The sequence below is a fragment of the Cryptomeria japonica genome, chromosome 10 (genome assembly GCF_030272615.1).
Source record: "Cryptomeria japonica chromosome 10, Sugi_1.0, whole genome shotgun sequence".
Taxonomy (NCBI): domain Eukaryota; kingdom Viridiplantae; phylum Streptophyta; class Pinopsida; order Cupressales; family Cupressaceae; genus Cryptomeria; species Cryptomeria japonica.
In genome coordinates this window covers 892269840-892288237 of record NC_081414.1, presented here as the reverse complement: position 1 = coordinate 892288237, position 18398 = coordinate 892269840, and the positions used below count along the sequence as shown (strand labels likewise).

Here is an 18398-nt window from a genome sequence, read left to right as displayed (position 1 = left end):
TATAGCTTTGCCAAATAAAGGAAAGTTATCTAGCTAGCCAGAAGGAAGGTTTGCACTAGCCTTTTATCTAATATAAGATCTTGAATACTGAATTAACAAGTTATTAAAATTCCTATAGAACAATAGCATTAATTAAGGTGGTGTCACGCAGAGAAGAATTTTTTCTTTTAACAGTGCATACTATAAGCAATCAGCTCAACCACATAACTGTGAAAGTCTCTACTCTATTTATTTTTCAGTTAGGAGTATTTATAAATTCTATTTGAAAAGTAAACTTTATCGAGAGGGAGAAGCATTAATAATGGAGTTTGGATCAGTCTTAAATCTCACACCTTAAGCAATATATTAAGTTTAAAGAATAGCATTAATAATGAAATCTGGTATTATGAATCAGTCTTAAATCTCACACACTAAGCGATGTATTAAATCTAAAGAATGTCAATCAATTTTGAGTGTTTAACACTTTTAAACTTAAAAATCAAAACTTTATATATATCCAAATATTATGCTTCCACATTATCGGATTTCCCACTCTTTTACAGATGCCTCCTCTTCCTTTGCTCGGTGTTGCAATCGGCTAAATCTCTGTTACTGGGTGCCCCTTACAGACTCATCAAAATCCCAAATCGAAGAAAACTCTGAAAAAAATGGGGAATGTCACCCCATTTTTTTTTGTATTCTGTGTATATATATGAGAAAGCTGTTTCTTTTCAATCCCTTCATTCCTCAGAGCTAAGGTCGACACACCAGAGACAAGTGGTTGTTATTTACCTATAACTTGATCATATTCTTTAAAGCTACCAGTTGATTTTTTGGTTCATTCTCGAGTTAGTTCCAAAGTTAGCTCCTTCAAGTTGTTAATCGATTGTATATGTGGTTAATTGAAATTAAGTTTTTTTAAAACTGGACTGCTTAAACGGTTATTTTACTCAACTAGGAGAGGAAATTTAAGTCTCCACTTATTGATATTCATAACCGCGCAAAATTAAGATAATGGTTATCATGCATGACTGTTTGTCACATAAAGGTGCTGAGTCTTATCTCCTAACAGACAGTTAACATTTTTTTTAGATAGTCAGAATAGCACTTTTCTAAAATTCTTTTTCTATTTACACTTAAGCTAAAGAATTCGTTTCTATTAAATTATTTTAATTTTGCCATTAAAATGCTAATTAACCATCTTAAGATACACATACATGTTTATTCAATTACTAATCCTCAATTCACTTATAATAAGCATGCAACCAAATCTAACCATAATAATAAAGCTTTAGACTCATAACAACTATGCGTTTTTTTTGTGTGCAAATCCCATCACTCCAACCACTACCAGAATGCTAGAAAACCTCTGCCTCAATCACATGTTTGTCTTCGACACCTTGGAAAAACTCATTAAAACTCATTACTCGAGAAAAACATCAATAAGTCAGTCTATGTAAAATAACAATACATCAAAATTTATATAAAAAATGACATAAGCTATTTCCAAATTTCAATTTGATACCTAATATTTTTCACATTCATTTGCATTTTAAATTTAAAAAATAATATCTAATACATTCATATTGCAATTTAAACCAAAACATGGCAAATCATTTACTCAATTGCACAAATTAAGATTTTTTTTGGATAAGTCAAAGATCGCACATCAAGGTTCTATTCTACATATTTATACTTGTCCAAATTATTTAATAATAATTAAGTTTAATAAAATCGTGTCGTGACAAATGAACATTCACACATGTCCTTTAGTTGGTGCACAATGCAATATTGCAGCACATTCATTTGGAACACTAATCATAGACATTAAACTATCACTATAAGCACTTTATCAAACTTAACTTTCCTTCTTGATTTCCACCTCTAAAAAATAACAAGTCTTCATGTATAGCCTTACTTATCTTACAAACTGGAAGCCTCTAAACATCACTACAATATAATGCATTACAAAATATATTGTGCGTATATACAATTTTTTGAGTAGTAGACCTCAAAAACATATATCCAACATTACTTGAGTTCATTTGAATGGCAAATGCTTTGACATGACATGTGATAATAATTAAAATTACCGTGCCATTTGAACTTTTTAAATTGTTAGTGTAAATGTGATATTATATTGTTAGTTATGAAGTTAGTGGTAGGAACAGTTGTGTAGTTGACAATTGCATTCCTTTCATTAAATATGTGCTCTATTATTTATTATCAATCAATTAATATTTTACAAGTGTTCTTTTCTTCATATGGTATTAGAGTGGCAGGGCCCTATTCCTGGTTCAATTGTTTTGGGGCAAATTGCTGTTTGAGCAAAAATGACATCTCCATAGGTGGCAGGAGAAGAAGAATGAAATCGTTAATATCATTTTATTGTTGGGTTGAAGTTTCCTAAATATAGATGGTTATGTAATGTTTGTTTTTGTTCACCACTATTGATGAGAGTTTGAGGCAATGAAAATAGCATTTGAAGGTATTAATTACGACCAACTTTAAACCACATACACTAAGCAACATGTTAAGTCTAGAGAATGCCAGTCAACTCTGAGTGTTTAATAGTTTTAAGCCTAGAAGTTAAAGCTTAGCATGTGTGATTTAAACTGTCAGTGTAATTACAATCTATTTAATTGAAATCTGAAGTGTGATGCGTTAATCTAAATAGAGACTAGTTAACAATGGTGAGGGTTTTGTGTACCATTCATCAACTATTCCCCCTACATATGAAAAAAATGTGGCATAGTTTGTGATGGTGGTGTCTTCTAGCTTGCACAAAGCTAAGTTCAAATTAGCATATTTGGTAAAACCAACAATGCCAAAGCTAATTTGTGGAACCACCACATTGTCATGGTTGCTTATGTATAAGTTTGATAGGAGAAAGAAATGAAGTCAATTTAGCTAATTTATATTTGAATAAAGAGTTTAGATTAATGAATGGAAATTAAACTTAGCTTAAAACATTGTAGAGGCGACATCAACTATTGGTAAGATGCCACGTGAAATATGGTGATAAGTTTATTTGACCAATTGCTATACAAATCCTATGTAGCATGAGGAGGATAAATGCACTCAATTCATATTTGTTGTTGGATGCTTGATAATGTCAATCGACATAACATCCGATATTGTTGCAACGAGTCATGTAAAGAGATCTAAGTTCAAGTTTGCACTGCTCAACATAGAAAATATCTACTTCCATTATATAAGAGTTAATCTTAAAAAAAAACCATTTCTCTTCTTAAAATTATGAATGCCATATTCAAATGAAGTACATCATTTGTTGGTGGATTCTTTTCTTGGACTTATATTATTTCGTGGTGTTAGATATTGTTTGTAATCTTATATATGATTTCAATAATGTGACTTTCAATTTTGATTTTCATTAGTTCTATGTTGATAATGCTCACTTGCTTTTTTCCTCAATTTTTATTCATTGTAGTTCAAGGTTTTGTTGCTTTGAGATTTTGTCTCTTTTGATTTTGTTTGGAAATTTCATCCTTATTTTAAATATTTATTGGAGTATAAAATTATAATATGAAATAGTTTACATATAAGTATAAAATTATATTGTTGTTAGGAAATAGAATACTCCGACATAAAGAAATATCATAAATTAATTAAATATGTTTTTGATTAAAAAAAACAACATAAGGGTGTTGACCCTTAACAAAAAGTAACATCAAGAGAGATGATGTTGGAATAGAACCACAACCCAAAGGCAGAGAGGAACAAACAAGGAACGTAACCAACCAGGGAACAAACCCCACTCAAGGTGGGGGACGGGCCACCCAAACCCCCACGAGGGGGGGTATGGGGTAGGGGAAAAGATTTCCTCTTGCGCCTATGAGTAACCACAGACCATACAATGCTAAGATCCACCGGAAGGCCCCCCGTAGGGTCAACAACATTGGAGATAGTAGAAGGCTGTAAGAGGGACTTAGGGGGTTGCAGAACAACAACAACAACAACATGTTGAGACTAAACAAAAGTAGCAGGAGTAGATCCAACAACAAGGGAGGGTTGCAGGATAGGAGAAGCGAAAGTGGGGGCCTCCAAAGATGAGGCCACCAGAACATCAGTAGGAGCAACATGAGCCATGGGGGGCACGACATCATCCCCAAGGGAGGAGCCAACAACCGTAGAATCCGTAGCATGAACTGTTAAGTGGTCAGCAGTAGCATTCTTCCACTAGGTAGAAACCCCTTTGTGTTGTGGAGTAGAGAAATCCGAAGCAAGATGGCCAATAGATAACCATCTTCTGTAGCGAAAGGGGAGGCCTTCAAAATCCAACAGTTGTGACCAAGGCCTATCCCCCACCATAAGAACCACATTACCCGAGAGAGGAGCAGAGATGCCGATATCAACAAGAATGTAGACAAAGGTAGTGTGTTCCATTGAGGACGTAACATCATCGACCTTCAAGAAATGACCAATAGAGTTACCGATCGCCTAATAGCAAGAGTGCTCCCAGAAATGAAGAGGGATATTGATGAACCGAACCCAAACTGGATGCACATTAAGTGGTTCAGTGCGAGGGTTGAAGGAGGTAGTCCAAGGCTTGATGGAGAGGGAGTGCACTCCCCAAGCCCAAAGCTTGCTCAAAATCAAATCCCTATCAGTGGAAGAAGTGAAGGAAGCAACAAAAAATCATTTAGCATAGGGAAAAAGCTCTATATTGAGAGCAACCAAAGGCCGCCAGGAGTCACTAACCCAATGGTGAAGGTCATGTTAATAAATATATGCAAAAATGAATAAAAGAGAAATATATAGGGATAAACATTATTTAGTGAGTTTTCATTATGTTTTATGCTTATAATTTTGTCCCATGACATTTATTACAATATTAAATTGATTGTAGGTCATTTCTATATTATAAAAGTAATCTATGCACTTATTTATGAATATGAATGAATTAGTTTATCTTTGTATCGTCAAGCCATCAAATGAGCACGTGAGATTAAAATATTGAAGTAGAGGATTGATAATTTGTACCAAGTCCATGTGATGCTTGCCAAGCTTCTTTCAAGAAGGTATATTGAGTAGAATGTTATTTCTACAAAGGGGTGGATTTCTTGTGGGATTTTTATCTAAATAGGACAAGGATCATGTTACCTTATTAATCATCTCAAAATTAGGGTTTTTGTGCTTGAGTACGAGGATTTTAGGTTCCTTTCATTGGTATTAGTGATGATGGAATGATGATTTCTCCATGCTAGGATAATTGTAAGAAGAAATATGAGTTTGAAGTGCTCAAAATTGTGATTATTCCTTACACTATCAAGTGAGATGTGACTATGTAATTGAAATATAAAATGTGTGATTTGATTATTACATTGGGGTTAGATACATGTCATAGTGCTATTGGAAATGAGCATTATTAGAGTGGGTTGTAAAAAGAGTTTGAATAACTGGTTAAACCATGAAACTTAACAAGGGACAAAATAACAATTGATGGTAGATCTAGCAACAAATATAGATCCTAAATATGAAAATGAGTAGGTTGAGTAAAAAATTGATCTATTTATTAAAAAACTGAGTGTTTTGAAGGGTGATTTTTTTTAAGATCTCGAGAAGGGTTTTATTAGATATATGGATTATACTTCTCTCTCTAATCCTATATTATTTTTTGTTACAAAACCATTTAGATGATGTTCAATATTTCCAATTTTGATAGTTTAAAAAAGATCAACTTTCAAAATGCCAATGAGCATAACATCCAATATTGCTACAATGAATCATGCCAAGAACCACCACCTATTGTTGTATCAAATCTTATAATGACCACATTGTGTTGTATCAAGACTTGTAAATGATTAATAATGATTAGTGCACACATTTTTTATTTTATATTATATTTTAAATAAAGTACTTATAAATTCAACTATAAGACTTTTTCAAGAGAAAACTCAAGGAAGCCATTGAAAACTAACCGACCAACCTCAACTAAGATGAAGGGTGGAATCTCAGTCCTTAATGACATCCCTTATTAACCATCCTTAGAGAATGTCTTCCTCCTCCTTAGCTTGTCTCCCCTCTTTAATTTTTCTCTCACTGGTCCCTTGTCCTTTGTAGTTAGTCTTCTCTCCTCCCCGGTTTTCTTTTTCGTTCCTTAGCCTGGTTTTGGTGAGCACTTGACATTATTAATTGTTGTTTATTCCATTATTTTTCTTTCTACATTCTATTTTAGGTTTTTACCCTTTTCTTTTATTATTTTTGCTATCTCAGTAATTATTTTAAATTAGTTTGTAACTATCTTTTACTATATTATAACTTTAATTTTTATTAGGTTTGATGCATCTAATTTTTTTTCTTGTTTCTTGTAATTTACCTTTAATTTTCTTATTATAGGGTTGACTTATTTCATTCTCTAGATTTAATTTCAATTTGTACATTCCATTATTAATTTATTATATTCTTCTTTTCAATAGGTGGTTTCCTATATTTAATTATAATAATAGCTATGGTTCCTTTCTCTTAATATTATGCCTAAGTATCTATTATACTCTCTATTAATGCTTATTATTTTTTCTCAATTTTTTCTCCTTCTTAATTTATTTTATTATTGTTTTATAATTTTACCATTTTCATATTTTATCTTTTAGTTGTTTTTTATTCATTCTCATATATTTTAATTCTTTACATATAATAGATTCTTTTTACTTTCATTATAATTTTATCATTTTCATATTTTATCTTTTAGTTGTCTTTTATTGGTTTTCATATATCATATTTCTTTAGATATATAATAGATTCCCTTTTATTTTTTTCTATTATTTTTGTTGTCTTTTATTAGTTATCATATATCAAATTATAGTTATCTTTTATCATATCAAATTTTGGAGTAACATCTTTTATTAGTTATCTTTTATAATTTTTTAATATAATTTTAGTGGTCTCATCCACTTTTATCAAAAAAAAAAAAAAATCTACTAATTTTAATAAAGAACTCTTTTTCCTTTTTTTTCCCTTTATCATTTTAATTACACTTGTATGTTGCATTATGCTGTTCTATGTGTTATTTTGTTTATTACCTTATTTACTTTCTGAGTTATTATTTTTATATGTTCGCTAGTCTACATTTATTTACTTTGTTTTTTTTAGTTTCTAATTATTATTCTTTTATCATTTTTTTTGGTATTGATAATTATTCTATACTTCCTCTCCAATCCTTCTTGTCTCTTCTACCTTGAGGTTGAACCACATGCCACCTCTTGCCCTCTCCTTTTAATCTAGTCTTCTTGTGCAACTTATCATTTTTGTGCTCTTTTTAGCTCTTTATTATCCAGATGATGGATCAGGAGATGTGATCCAAATTATTGATGCAAATTTTTATAACACAATCTAACTTAGAAACTTTGAATCATAGATTATAGAAGTCTGATATATTTAATAAATACCTTTTATCAAATTTATAAGACAATCACGTCTACTAGAAGGTTTTCATATGAAACATTTAAGAGAAAATGCCCACTTAAAATGTTATGAGCGAGGCCTCCATTAAGAAATCTTTTACCAAAAGCCATAAAACTATATTGTACATTCAGTAAGAGTAGCTAACAAAATCGATGCACTCTTCTGTACAGTCGTAATATAGGTGTGATTGATAAGCATGGAATGGAATGAGAGCGCAGAAGGGCGGCTTTCAACAATCCACCTCTGTCTCGCACTCAATCCCAACACAACTTATATAAATAACATGAATTAAAACTCTTAAAAGCTACTTCCCTCCCAAAACGCCAGGGAGGAAGAAGAAGATAGTGGGTGCGCAGTCTGAACAGTTTATATCTGAGCACCGGTAAAAGTCTGGCCAAATTTCCAGGTGGAGGGGGCCACATCATAGGAGGTAACTATTCTCCCATCAGTGGTTGTGATTCGAAACGACAGGTTTTGCCCGTTCAAATAGCTATTGCTCTGCCAATTTTGGCCCCAGTTTCTTCTCATGCCCTGCCACCCAGTTTTAGAGCCCTTTATAGAAACTGCACTCACGTCCCCTGCTCCGCCCACGTTGGTGATGAGCACCAGATTAAAGTAGGATTTTCCATTGATGGTGAATCGAATTCCGCCACTTCTCTTACATGCCACTCTGCAACAGATTCTACATTTAGTACTCAATTTACATATAACAGTAGAACTATCTCTCTTAGTAGTAGTAGAGAGGAGGGACTAGAATTAACCTGTGGTAGAGAACAGGGACTATGCCCGCCTTGTGCTTTGCAATGCGGTTGAACATTGGCTCTGAAAGATCAAAATGCTCAAGTGGGAGATTACACCACCCACCTGCATCGTTAGGAAGTGCATTGTTGGGTGGGCAGAAATTGGTGGCGGTGACCACAATCGTATTGGGCAGACACCAATGTGGGTCATTGTTGCATTTGATTTCAAAGCATGCTCCGCAGGTAACCCCATTATTGAACAGAGCACTGCTTAGAGCTGCCGTGTTGGTTCCGTATCCTTGGTCGTATAGATTTCCATATCCACACGCACCACCTGCATTTTTCATCATTTCTCTGCATTATGCACCATAGTCTATTGTATTGCCTACTGTGCAAATGGAAGATAAAACGGAAATGAGGGTCTTACACATGGTGCCGGATGCATCACCGCCGCCATAAAACGTAGCATGGGCGTTTGTCCATCCACGGGCACATTCAAATTTGGTTATCCAAACGAAACCAACCACAAAAAGTTCAAAAGCCGCCATTGATCAAGAGCCTGACTACCAATTAATTGTGCTACTGTCTTGTATAGCTGCAATTGTAGAGATGGGTTCCAAGCTTGCAAAAATAGAGACCCACAGAGAGATCAAATTAGGTCAAGGAAGAATAAGTTGAGCACGATGGAGAAGAGATAGTTGTGATGTATTAAATAGAGGGTGGTCAAGGGAGACAAAAATAGCATCGATAGGATGAAAAAAGCATACAAACTGTTTGTGCTCAACCAAGGATACCCAAAATAGTCTCATTCACGGCTCGACCGACAATACCCAAAGTAGTCTTTGGTTTTACTGAAGAGAGCAGATCCATATTCTTAGATATCATATCATATCATAACGAACTTTTAACAACTGTAAAAATTTAGGTTGTCCATTTCAGAGGGGAGCATTGTTTGTAAAGTTAGCTTGTTTAAGCAATTTTTTTAGATCTGTCTATCTAGATTTTTATTATCTTCTCTCGCTTTCATAATCTAATAATAAATTTTTATTCTTCTCTTGTTTTTATAATCAATTTTTATTATTTTCTCTTGCTTTCATAATCTTATAATGAATCATGGAGTTTGATTTCTTATAATAAAAAATTCTAAAATCATAAAAAAAAAACATGACGAGGCATCTAATTCTACGGCCATAGGATGGACTGAAGGGATTCGTGTACATTAAAAAAAGAAATATGGGCAGTTACAAAGCGTTTCAAATGACGGTGCTATAGATATTTCCTAACGTTTCTTATATTCACATTTCTACATGAAAGCTCCCAAAAGCTCTCATCTATCTTGTGAATGGGTGGAGTCCGATCATGGAGTGGATAATGAAGGCATAGGCTTTGCTGGAATAAGGTGCACATTTGCGCATTGGCTTGGACCTGCAATTTTTTTTTTGAATGTCGGACTGGTTTCTACAATGATTTTCAAGCATCTTTTTCCATATAGTGGTGGTGAGCGAAGTGTGGTGTTCGAAGCTGTCTCCAGCTTGATCCCAGAGAGAACCCTCCACATGAAGAAGAGTCCGCATGGATGCTTCAGTTTTTGTTTTGGAGTTTCTACTTTCTACGGCAAATTTTGGTAAGAAATTGTATTTTTGGCCTTGGGTTTTGGTTCAAAGAACTTTGTAGAAAAAATTGATTTCTAATTTTCGATGCCAGTTTTAAAGCAGAGGGTAAATTTATTCCCTCTTTAGGGTTTCCACTGAAAGGTGCATTTGTCTGATTTATTTGTTTCCTACTTTGCTATTGAACAAGGTATGTTTGGTGGCCAACGAAAGGGCTTCTCTAGGGAGAATGCAGATGCCATTGGGAAAATATAGGATTCACATCTACTCCAGCTCATTTGTTATTCATTGATTAATTTGGGTCGTAGCTTGATTGATTTGGGGAAAGCTATATGTAGGGAAACAAATGCACTAACTCATTGAATGTTCCTGAATTAGCACTTGTTTAATGTTATATGTCGATGGTCTGTGATTGGAGGATGACTGTCTGGTCGAATGGACAATGAAATGAAGAACTATGGGAAAACAAAACTAAGCAAGAAGTGTCTTCAACACAACCAGCTTCTTCTGGAGATCATCATATCCTGAATTCTATTCCTGTCAAATCAAAGACATTTAGATTATCAAGATACTGCAACAGATATGAGGGCAGCATCATTTTAGATCTTCAAGAATTGAATTCCCCTGTTGGTGCCAAAAATATGAAGAATTCCAAAATGTTTTGTGGCGAGGAGCTGTTGACAACGAATGACTCTGGTTTCATTGACCTTAGAATTTAGAAAAATTCTGGTCTGTTGGGATCGAATGACTCTGGTTTCATTGACCTTAGAATTTAGAAAAATTCTGGTCTGTTGGGATCTTCATCCATGCAAATTATTGATAAATTTTCTCCACCTTGCATGCCCAATTTTGTCGATTCGCCATTCCTATCTTCTAAGAGATATGGGAAGAGTAATTCTCGAGATATTCTCTGAGAGATATATAAGGAAGGAAGTGGTGTTACTAATCTCACATACGGGATATGGGATGTTTTGGCAGGGCCCTGTGAAAGGGGCAAAATAGTCAGGTATTGAATTATAATTAGCACTTAACAAGAGCTCATAAGCTTATTTAATTTCTTGTATAGAGATTAGGCTTTAGTTTGTAAGCATCAGTGGTTAAGCCTTCTCTTTCCAAATGATTGATCTCTCTGCAAGGGAATTAAAAAAGGAGAAGACATAATATATGAATGATGCATGAAATTTGTGGGTAATTATTAGTTGTATAATATGTCTTTTTCTATATTAAAAAGGTTAAATTCAAAATTAGAATTAATTATTTAAAGAAAAGTTAATGTTTGAGTTAAGGTTCATTTAATATTTAATTCATATAAAAGTAAAATAATTTAAAAATAAAATAAAATACGTATTTCGATAATGATTTTTCTAAATTTAGGTATGTTAGTTGTAATATAGGTTGGCGCCTATTTCATATTGTAAGTTCTATATTATTTTGTAAGGCTAGATTTGGGTAGTAGATCCAAGCATTTATTCTCATCATGGATTTTACCGTTAGGGTTTCAACATACATTTGGTGTTCTTATGTGTTGATGTGTGATTGCATTTACTGCTTGCTTAGTTGCATTCATTATAAAGTAAAATCTTATAATTGTTTTAATGATTTGTATTTGAATTTTTTTTGTGACACTTGGAGAAGTTATTTATGGCAATTATTGTTTAAAAAAAATGAAATTGGCATGTACCAATTCACCCCCCTCTTACTATATTATGTGCCCTTAAATTGGTATGAGAACCAAGACTCTTGAAAGAAGCTTAATAGTTTGACGTAGATCCAGAATGACACCCTCAATTTCTCAAGAAGGTCTATCTTCAAACAAGGCATCACTTTTCTATGGATCAAACTATGCATTTTGGAGAGTAAGGATGGGAGACTATCTAATGGAACTAGGGTTTGATGTTTGACAATCTATTGTAAATGGTTATGAGATACACCTCCAAGAGATCAAGCCAAGAAAATATCATGTGAAACTAATGCAAAGGAATTTAATACTATATTATGTGGTCTAGCTTACTCCGAGTTTGTGAAAATAATGCATTGCACAATTGAAAAATATGTTTGGGACAAACACTACAATACATATGAAGGTGATGATAAAGTAAAGGATGCAAGGCTTTAGACGTACCAATGGCTATTTGAATTTATAAACATGAAGGGCAAAGAAAATAATGCCATTGATTTACTTTGGGTTGATAAGGCTGTCAATACTTTTGTAGGACTTGGTGAAGATGTGAAAGACTCAATAATTGTTAAAAACATATGAAATGATAATTGTAAAAGACAAAAAAATCTTAAAGGAGGTAGCCTTCAAGGTATCTGTGGAGAAAGTGGGTTTAGACTTTAGTGACGATTTAGATTTGGAAGAGGCAAACTTGTGAGGAAATTGAAAAGGGGATTTGACAAGTATAAAGGTAAATTACCATTCAAATATTTTAACTATGGTAAGATTGGTTACATCGTGGCAAAGTAAAAACAGAAGAATGTCAAGAAGAAGAAGAAGAATGATTTGTATGTTGAGGAAGAAAGTTACTCATTTGAGGAATATGATGAGGATAATTCTCAAGGTGAAAATAAAAAAAGGATCTACTCATGGCAATGGAAACTCTATGCAAAGGTGCAATAAGTATGTAATCTAGAAATAAAGAAGATGATGAGATGGATTTTGAAGAGCTTCAATGTGCCTCTAGTGAGATCAAGAATTTGAAGAAAAGGATAGTGAAATGTAAAGACTATGAATTTTAGAAGATTCCAAAATTAAAGAAAGATTAGAGATGCATATCATAGAGTTAAAGGTGCAAGTAGACGAATCGAGAAAGCAAATTGATGTCATAATAGAACATGTTTAAGGACAAAGGCGAAGGATTGTGAAATACTAGAGGTAGAAGGGGTATCCTTGAGAAAGGTATTAGAGGGTACCGCATGTCAAAATTGATATTGGATTGAATGAAAACTTGGTCAGTAAGGCTATTGAGAAGAAAGGTGTAGAAAATCCAAATGAGCATGATTTTGGAAGTTCAAGATTTGATCTATCCAAGGTGATTGAGAACAACAAGAAAGAAAATGAAAGGGTTAATTCATGTCTAGACACAAAAGAGAAGGTCTAGAAGACAAGTGTACAATACCAGGTTTAATTATTCTATTTTAGTTATTATTTTAATTACAATCACTATGGACATAAGGAATCAAATTATAGAAGGTTTCAGGTTGCAATGAAAAAAATTGTGAGCAAAAATGCATTTACTCCTTTGATTGATTTCAATATTGAATGATATAAGTGAAACAACTTTGGACACATTGCAATACATTGCGAGAGAAATTTGGTGAAAGCATTTAAACCATATAAAAGGGAAAACAACTCTAATGGTCAAAGGAATAAATTTAGAAGGTAAGAAGAACAAAACCATGGAAGAGTTATAACTCATACTACGTTTTATGCCCAAACTGAAATATGTGATAGATCCAAAGATAAAGGCTACAATGACGAACTTAGTGGTGAAGGTGGTGAAGTCATAGAAGAAAGTTTTGATGGGCCTATTGTGAACAAAAACAAAATTGAAAGTGAAGATCTAACTAAGACAAAAGAAATAGAATGCCACCTGGGAAAAATAAATGAAAGCTATCTCAGTACAAAAAAAAAGAAAATGATAATACATTTGAGTCATTCAGGAAGAAAATGAGAGAAAAAGCTCTATCCTATTTGTTGTTCTAAAAAACATCATAAGTTCAAGGGGAGTGTTGACTCCCTACTATAAGAAGGCTTTGTGGTCTTGCAACAAAGAAAAGTTTGACTAGTTTAGTGATTGGAGTATCTTTGACAAGAGGAGAGAAAGTCTTAAAGAAAGGATCAAAATTTTCCTTTGCTATTGATGCCAAAGGGGGAGAGAGCAAGCCAAAATTCTTGTGTGATAGAAACTGTTCAAAGAGTACTATTATTAAAGGGAGGATTTTGTTTGTTGGTTTTCCACATGAACATGACAAAGGTGAAGATTGTTAAATAAAGGTTGCCATTGATGTCAAATGTTCTGGTTAGTTCTATCATTGATGTTAGGTATCCAAAAGAGTTTGGACTAGTGTCAAGTATTAAAAAATGTATGATTACTTTCATTAATGATAGAGGAGATCTATTGTATTATGATTGCAATATCATATTGTATCTATTCCATCTATTGAAGGAAATCTAGAAGTGAATGCAATGTGTTAGTAAGGTCCGTTTCTCAAATAATGTGCTTACATTGGCAACTTGTTCTATTTTGTATCCTTTCATAGTTGAGTGTTATGACCTATAGATTCAAAATAAAGTCAAGATGCATAGGAAGTGCCATATTTCAACGTTTCAATGGCTAGGCTTTAGTAGAAATAAAGTAATGATAGATTGTTCAATATGTGAGCTTGCCAATTTGGTTGTTGTTCTGGATTGATGGGCCAAAGGTTTGTAATGTATGCTCATTGGAGATAGCATGTAGATGTCCTTTAGGACTAGATATGTCTATGCTGGGTAATGAATAGCGTGTCTGTTCATTTGGAGTAACATGTGAGCTCTTGGACTTGGCCTATTACACATTGGATTTAAGTTTATGCTTATGGGTGACTTGCAGATGCATTAATCTTATTCTAGAAAGACATGGAAATGAAATTATCATTGTAATTCATATATATATAGTTGATAAAAGTTCATTCCTAGGATGTATGTGATCATACGATCTGTAAGGAGAAGTTGGTGTTCAATTATGTGGATGATGCAATGCGAGTAGCATTCCAATCATTATGTAGTTTCATAAGAAGATCAGGTTGTTAGGCCCAATATGGAAAGCTAATGTACTGAGAGGGGAGGGGTGAATCAGTACTTCAAATCTTTTCTTCAACAATAACTTTACTATTAAGCATAAACCGAAAACTGCTGTAACATAATATAATGCTAAAACAAATAAATAACAATCATACATGATTCACTCCATAACACATATATTTTGGTTACGTAGAAACTCCTTGTTAGAGAGAAAAACTATGGTGGGGATGGCACCCACAACTTCACTATTGCAATAATAAAGGTTGCTCGGTTAGAGCTACATGTTTAGCTATTTCTGATAGCTTACCCTATTAGGAGTATCAAGATCTTTAGATCTACCTTGCTAAAGGATTTTACAACACTTATACTAAAATGCTGTACCTGGTTAAAGGCTTTACAATTTATAGACTTTGTTAGAGTCTTTTACCTTGTTAAAGGTTTCTCTTACAACTCAAAATATTACAATCAAAATCTTACAAAATATCTACTTCACATCTGAAATGTTATAGCAGATTCTATGTGCTCAAAATGAAATTACTTTGCTTATAGCATACCTTGGTAAATCATAAATTAACTCGGTAAACCTTTCTGTTTACTCTGTTCCTTGACTGTTCTCTGAAATCCTTCTCGGTGACCTCTGTGTATCTCTGTCAATCGTAACAGTCATAACACTCAGTGTTTTCCCATGATTTTGCTTTTCACACATGTCTTGCTTCACACACATATTTGATCCTCAATTCATGCTGTATAAATAGATCTCTTATGACGGTGATCTGTTCATGCTTCGATCTTACAAACATGATTCATTAAATGAATAACCATACAAAATTATTTCATTGGATATATGTCCTCAAAATCATATAAAATCTATAAGTGCGATTTCCAATGTGTTAACGGTTTCTTGTTCCTCGATCTTTGTAACACATTTCCCATATGTGTCTAGGTTCAACGAATCTGGTAACACATTTCACTCGGTGTGTATTTACTCGGTATACCATCTTTGTTGCTCGGTAGACATAGAACGTTACTCGATAGACAACTTGGTGTATACTAAACTTTGTGACTTGTAACTTCTGTAACCGACTACTTTGTGCTTACCGACTGAATATTTCGGTAGTAATAACCGACTAGAGTATATAGAATGACTTTGGACATAAAACTAATGACAACTTAGTAAATAGTAACAATCTCCCCTTTTGACATTAGTTTTGAAATGTTTGACAAAACTTCTTTCAAAGTCATAACTCAAAAAATCTATATACTTACAAAATTTGACTAAACTGACAGTATATACAATTGTGAATAAAATAGTATACTTAGATATACTCCCCTTATCAATATACTATACATAACTCTGATTATGCATGCGCTGTGATCAATATTTTGTATCCACTGCTCGGTGATCACTGCTCCCCCTGTCAAAATTATCTGTATACTTGAATATGTTGATCTGCTCGGTATACTCCTCTTGTATACACTATACTCCCCCTTTTTGACAAACATCCAAACTAGTTACCATTCGGTGGAGGCAACTGGTCAAAAATGGATTTATAGGGTGGGTGCAAGAAGTTGGGTCCCAATTCTACAGAAGTCTATGAGAAAAAAAGTTTCCCGCTAGAAACGAGTGCCCATTTTTTAAGAAACGGGCACCCGTTTAGCTTCGGAGCCCTGACCCATAAAAATAAAACGGGTGCACGTTTTGAAAAATGGGTGCCTGTTTAGGATCGGACCATCATGGAGAAACGGGTGCATGATTTTTAGAAATGGGCACACGTTTCTAAAAACAGGCACCCATTTCTAAAAACATGTACCCGTTTCTAAAAACGGGCACACGTTTCTTAAAGTACTATAAATTTCAAAACGGGTGCCCGTTTCATAAAAGATGGAGCGGGAAACACACCTATGCCTCAGTTTTGGCTTCAGGTTAGGCTTGGTGGGACCAAGCCTATGCTTGGACCTCCAAAAAAATGGCTAAGGCACTGGAATACCAGATTTCTGCATTGTCGTAATTTTTTGAAGGTCTTCCTGATCATATTTTTTGATGAAACAAAAACCCATTAGAGTTCTCACTGTCCTAATTTCAAAAATGTAAATTTCATAGTGTTATGATTAGTTTTACTATTTTTACATTATTTATTAATCAAAAGTGGTACTTAAATGTAAAATAGTGAGGTTTAGTAAAACTTTAATAACTTTTTTGTTTTTAGGTTTTTTTGAAAATAAATTATATGACATCAATCTACATACAATTCTTTTGAAGATTAAAAAAGAAAAAATTTAAAAATATGAAATATTCATCAAATTATGGTGGTCGTACACTAGATGTTTTGAAAATGTACTTTATAGTCAATTAAAAATTAATTAAAAAAAATATATTCAATAAAAAAATAAGAAAAAATATTATCATCAATATTTGGTGTATTAGGTATCTTTTCCTAGAAGGGTTTGCAAAAATTCTTTTATTTACGTCAAAATATGGTGGTCGTACACATGAGTGGTATGGTCCTGAAATAGGCATTTTGAAAAAGTGGTTTTTAAATATGCCTAAAAAAAAGCAATTTCTACCATGTGGGTATTGAAATAAATTACATATTTGAAAATTAGACTCAGAGCACTACATTTTCTATTACTAATTTTTTTTCAGATTCAAACTCTAAGTACCTCAAATTCTGCAATCAATCGACAAAAAAATTAAAAAATAGGGAAAACACTTCCACTTTTTGCCCAAAAGTGGGACTCAACTTCTTGCACCCACCCTACTTTGTTCTTGCATCGGTGAGAGCGGCAGAGAGTGCATCCTTAACACTATCCATGAGTGAATTCTAAGCTGTAATATCTGCTAACACTGAAATCAGACCATCTAAAGTGCTTCCCTCTAGCTGAGTGGATAAGGAGGTAGCCTTGTTGATCTGTTCTTGTACGGAGGATAAGTGTGGAATGAATAAGGTTTGAAGAGTCATACTGTCCATCCTTATTTTGTGCTCTTCATTCCTAAGTTCCAATTGTTGAGCCATGAGCGTTTTTCACTTGGTATAGAAATTCTGAATAGAATTTGGCTCAGTGGTCAATTTATTGGAGAGATCAGTGATCTCTTTCTCAATCACTTCTGTTTTATTCTTGATATCTTTAATGAATAAAGAAAATGTACAGAGTTTCTGAAATAAATAAAGAATGTGCTTGAGTTGAGGGGACAACTCAACAATAAATTTGACAAGTTTTACTTTACCGATAGCAATGGCTTTCTGTACCTCTTCAATCATTTTTGCAGTGAGCTCTTTGTCCTTCAATTTGCTCAGGTATTCAGATGCATCTACTCCAGATGTCTTGATCTTATTGAGGAGTTCATCTAGTTGAATATGGATGGCTGCATCTTTTGTCACTGTAGCTTCAGGTAGAATTTCTGTTAAGAGTGCTTTGACCTTCTGAAGTACTCTGTTTTTCTTTTGTATAGCCATTTGTTTCTCTTGTTCTGCTTTGGCTTTGCATAGTTCACAGAATTCAATAAGTACTTGCCCTTTTAATTTGGATATGTCTACATTCGGCAACACAATTGGTTTTGACAAATCTAACTTGAAACTATGCTTTTTCATTTTCTTTTCTTTAGAGGAGGAGGCTTTCACCGGTTGAACTAATACAATGGCTTGGGAGGCTTGTTCACCCTCGGTAGGTTGCTCGGTAGAGGCAACACTTTTGTCAATTTCTTTAGCCTCAGATGTAGCCTTCGGTGAATCCTTGCTCAGGGTCTCAGTTGTAACATTGTTAGTACTTGAAGGGGCTTGAGAAGTCTATTCCCCGGTGACCTGAGAAGTAGCTTCTCCTTCTGTAGACTGGTGACCCTCTTTTCCTTGTTCAGTATCCTGA

The 18398-nt window shown here is 33.7% G+C and overlaps 1 protein-coding gene across 2 annotated transcripts; it reads right to left on the bottom strand.

Moving 5' to 3' along the window:
* Positions 1-7669: 7669 nt before the first annotated feature.
* Positions 7670-8692, bottom strand: LOC131046589 (expansin-A1). Of its 2 annotated transcripts, XM_057980365.2 has the most exons (4): positions 8572-8692; positions 8166-8478; positions 7901-8074; positions 7670-7810 (listed from the first exon to the last, which is right to left on the bottom strand). In XM_057980365.2, the coding sequence occupies exons 1-4, from the start codon at positions 8690-8692 to the stop codon at positions 7771-7773; spliced, it is 648 nt and encodes a 215-aa protein (XP_057836348.2). In that variant the 3' UTR covers positions 7670-7770. The 2 variants fall into 2 exon arrangements, with proteins under 2 accessions (XP_057836348.2, XP_057836339.2); XM_057980356.2 differs by having other exon boundaries at positions 7670-8074.
* Positions 8693-18398: the final 9706 nt, after the last annotated feature.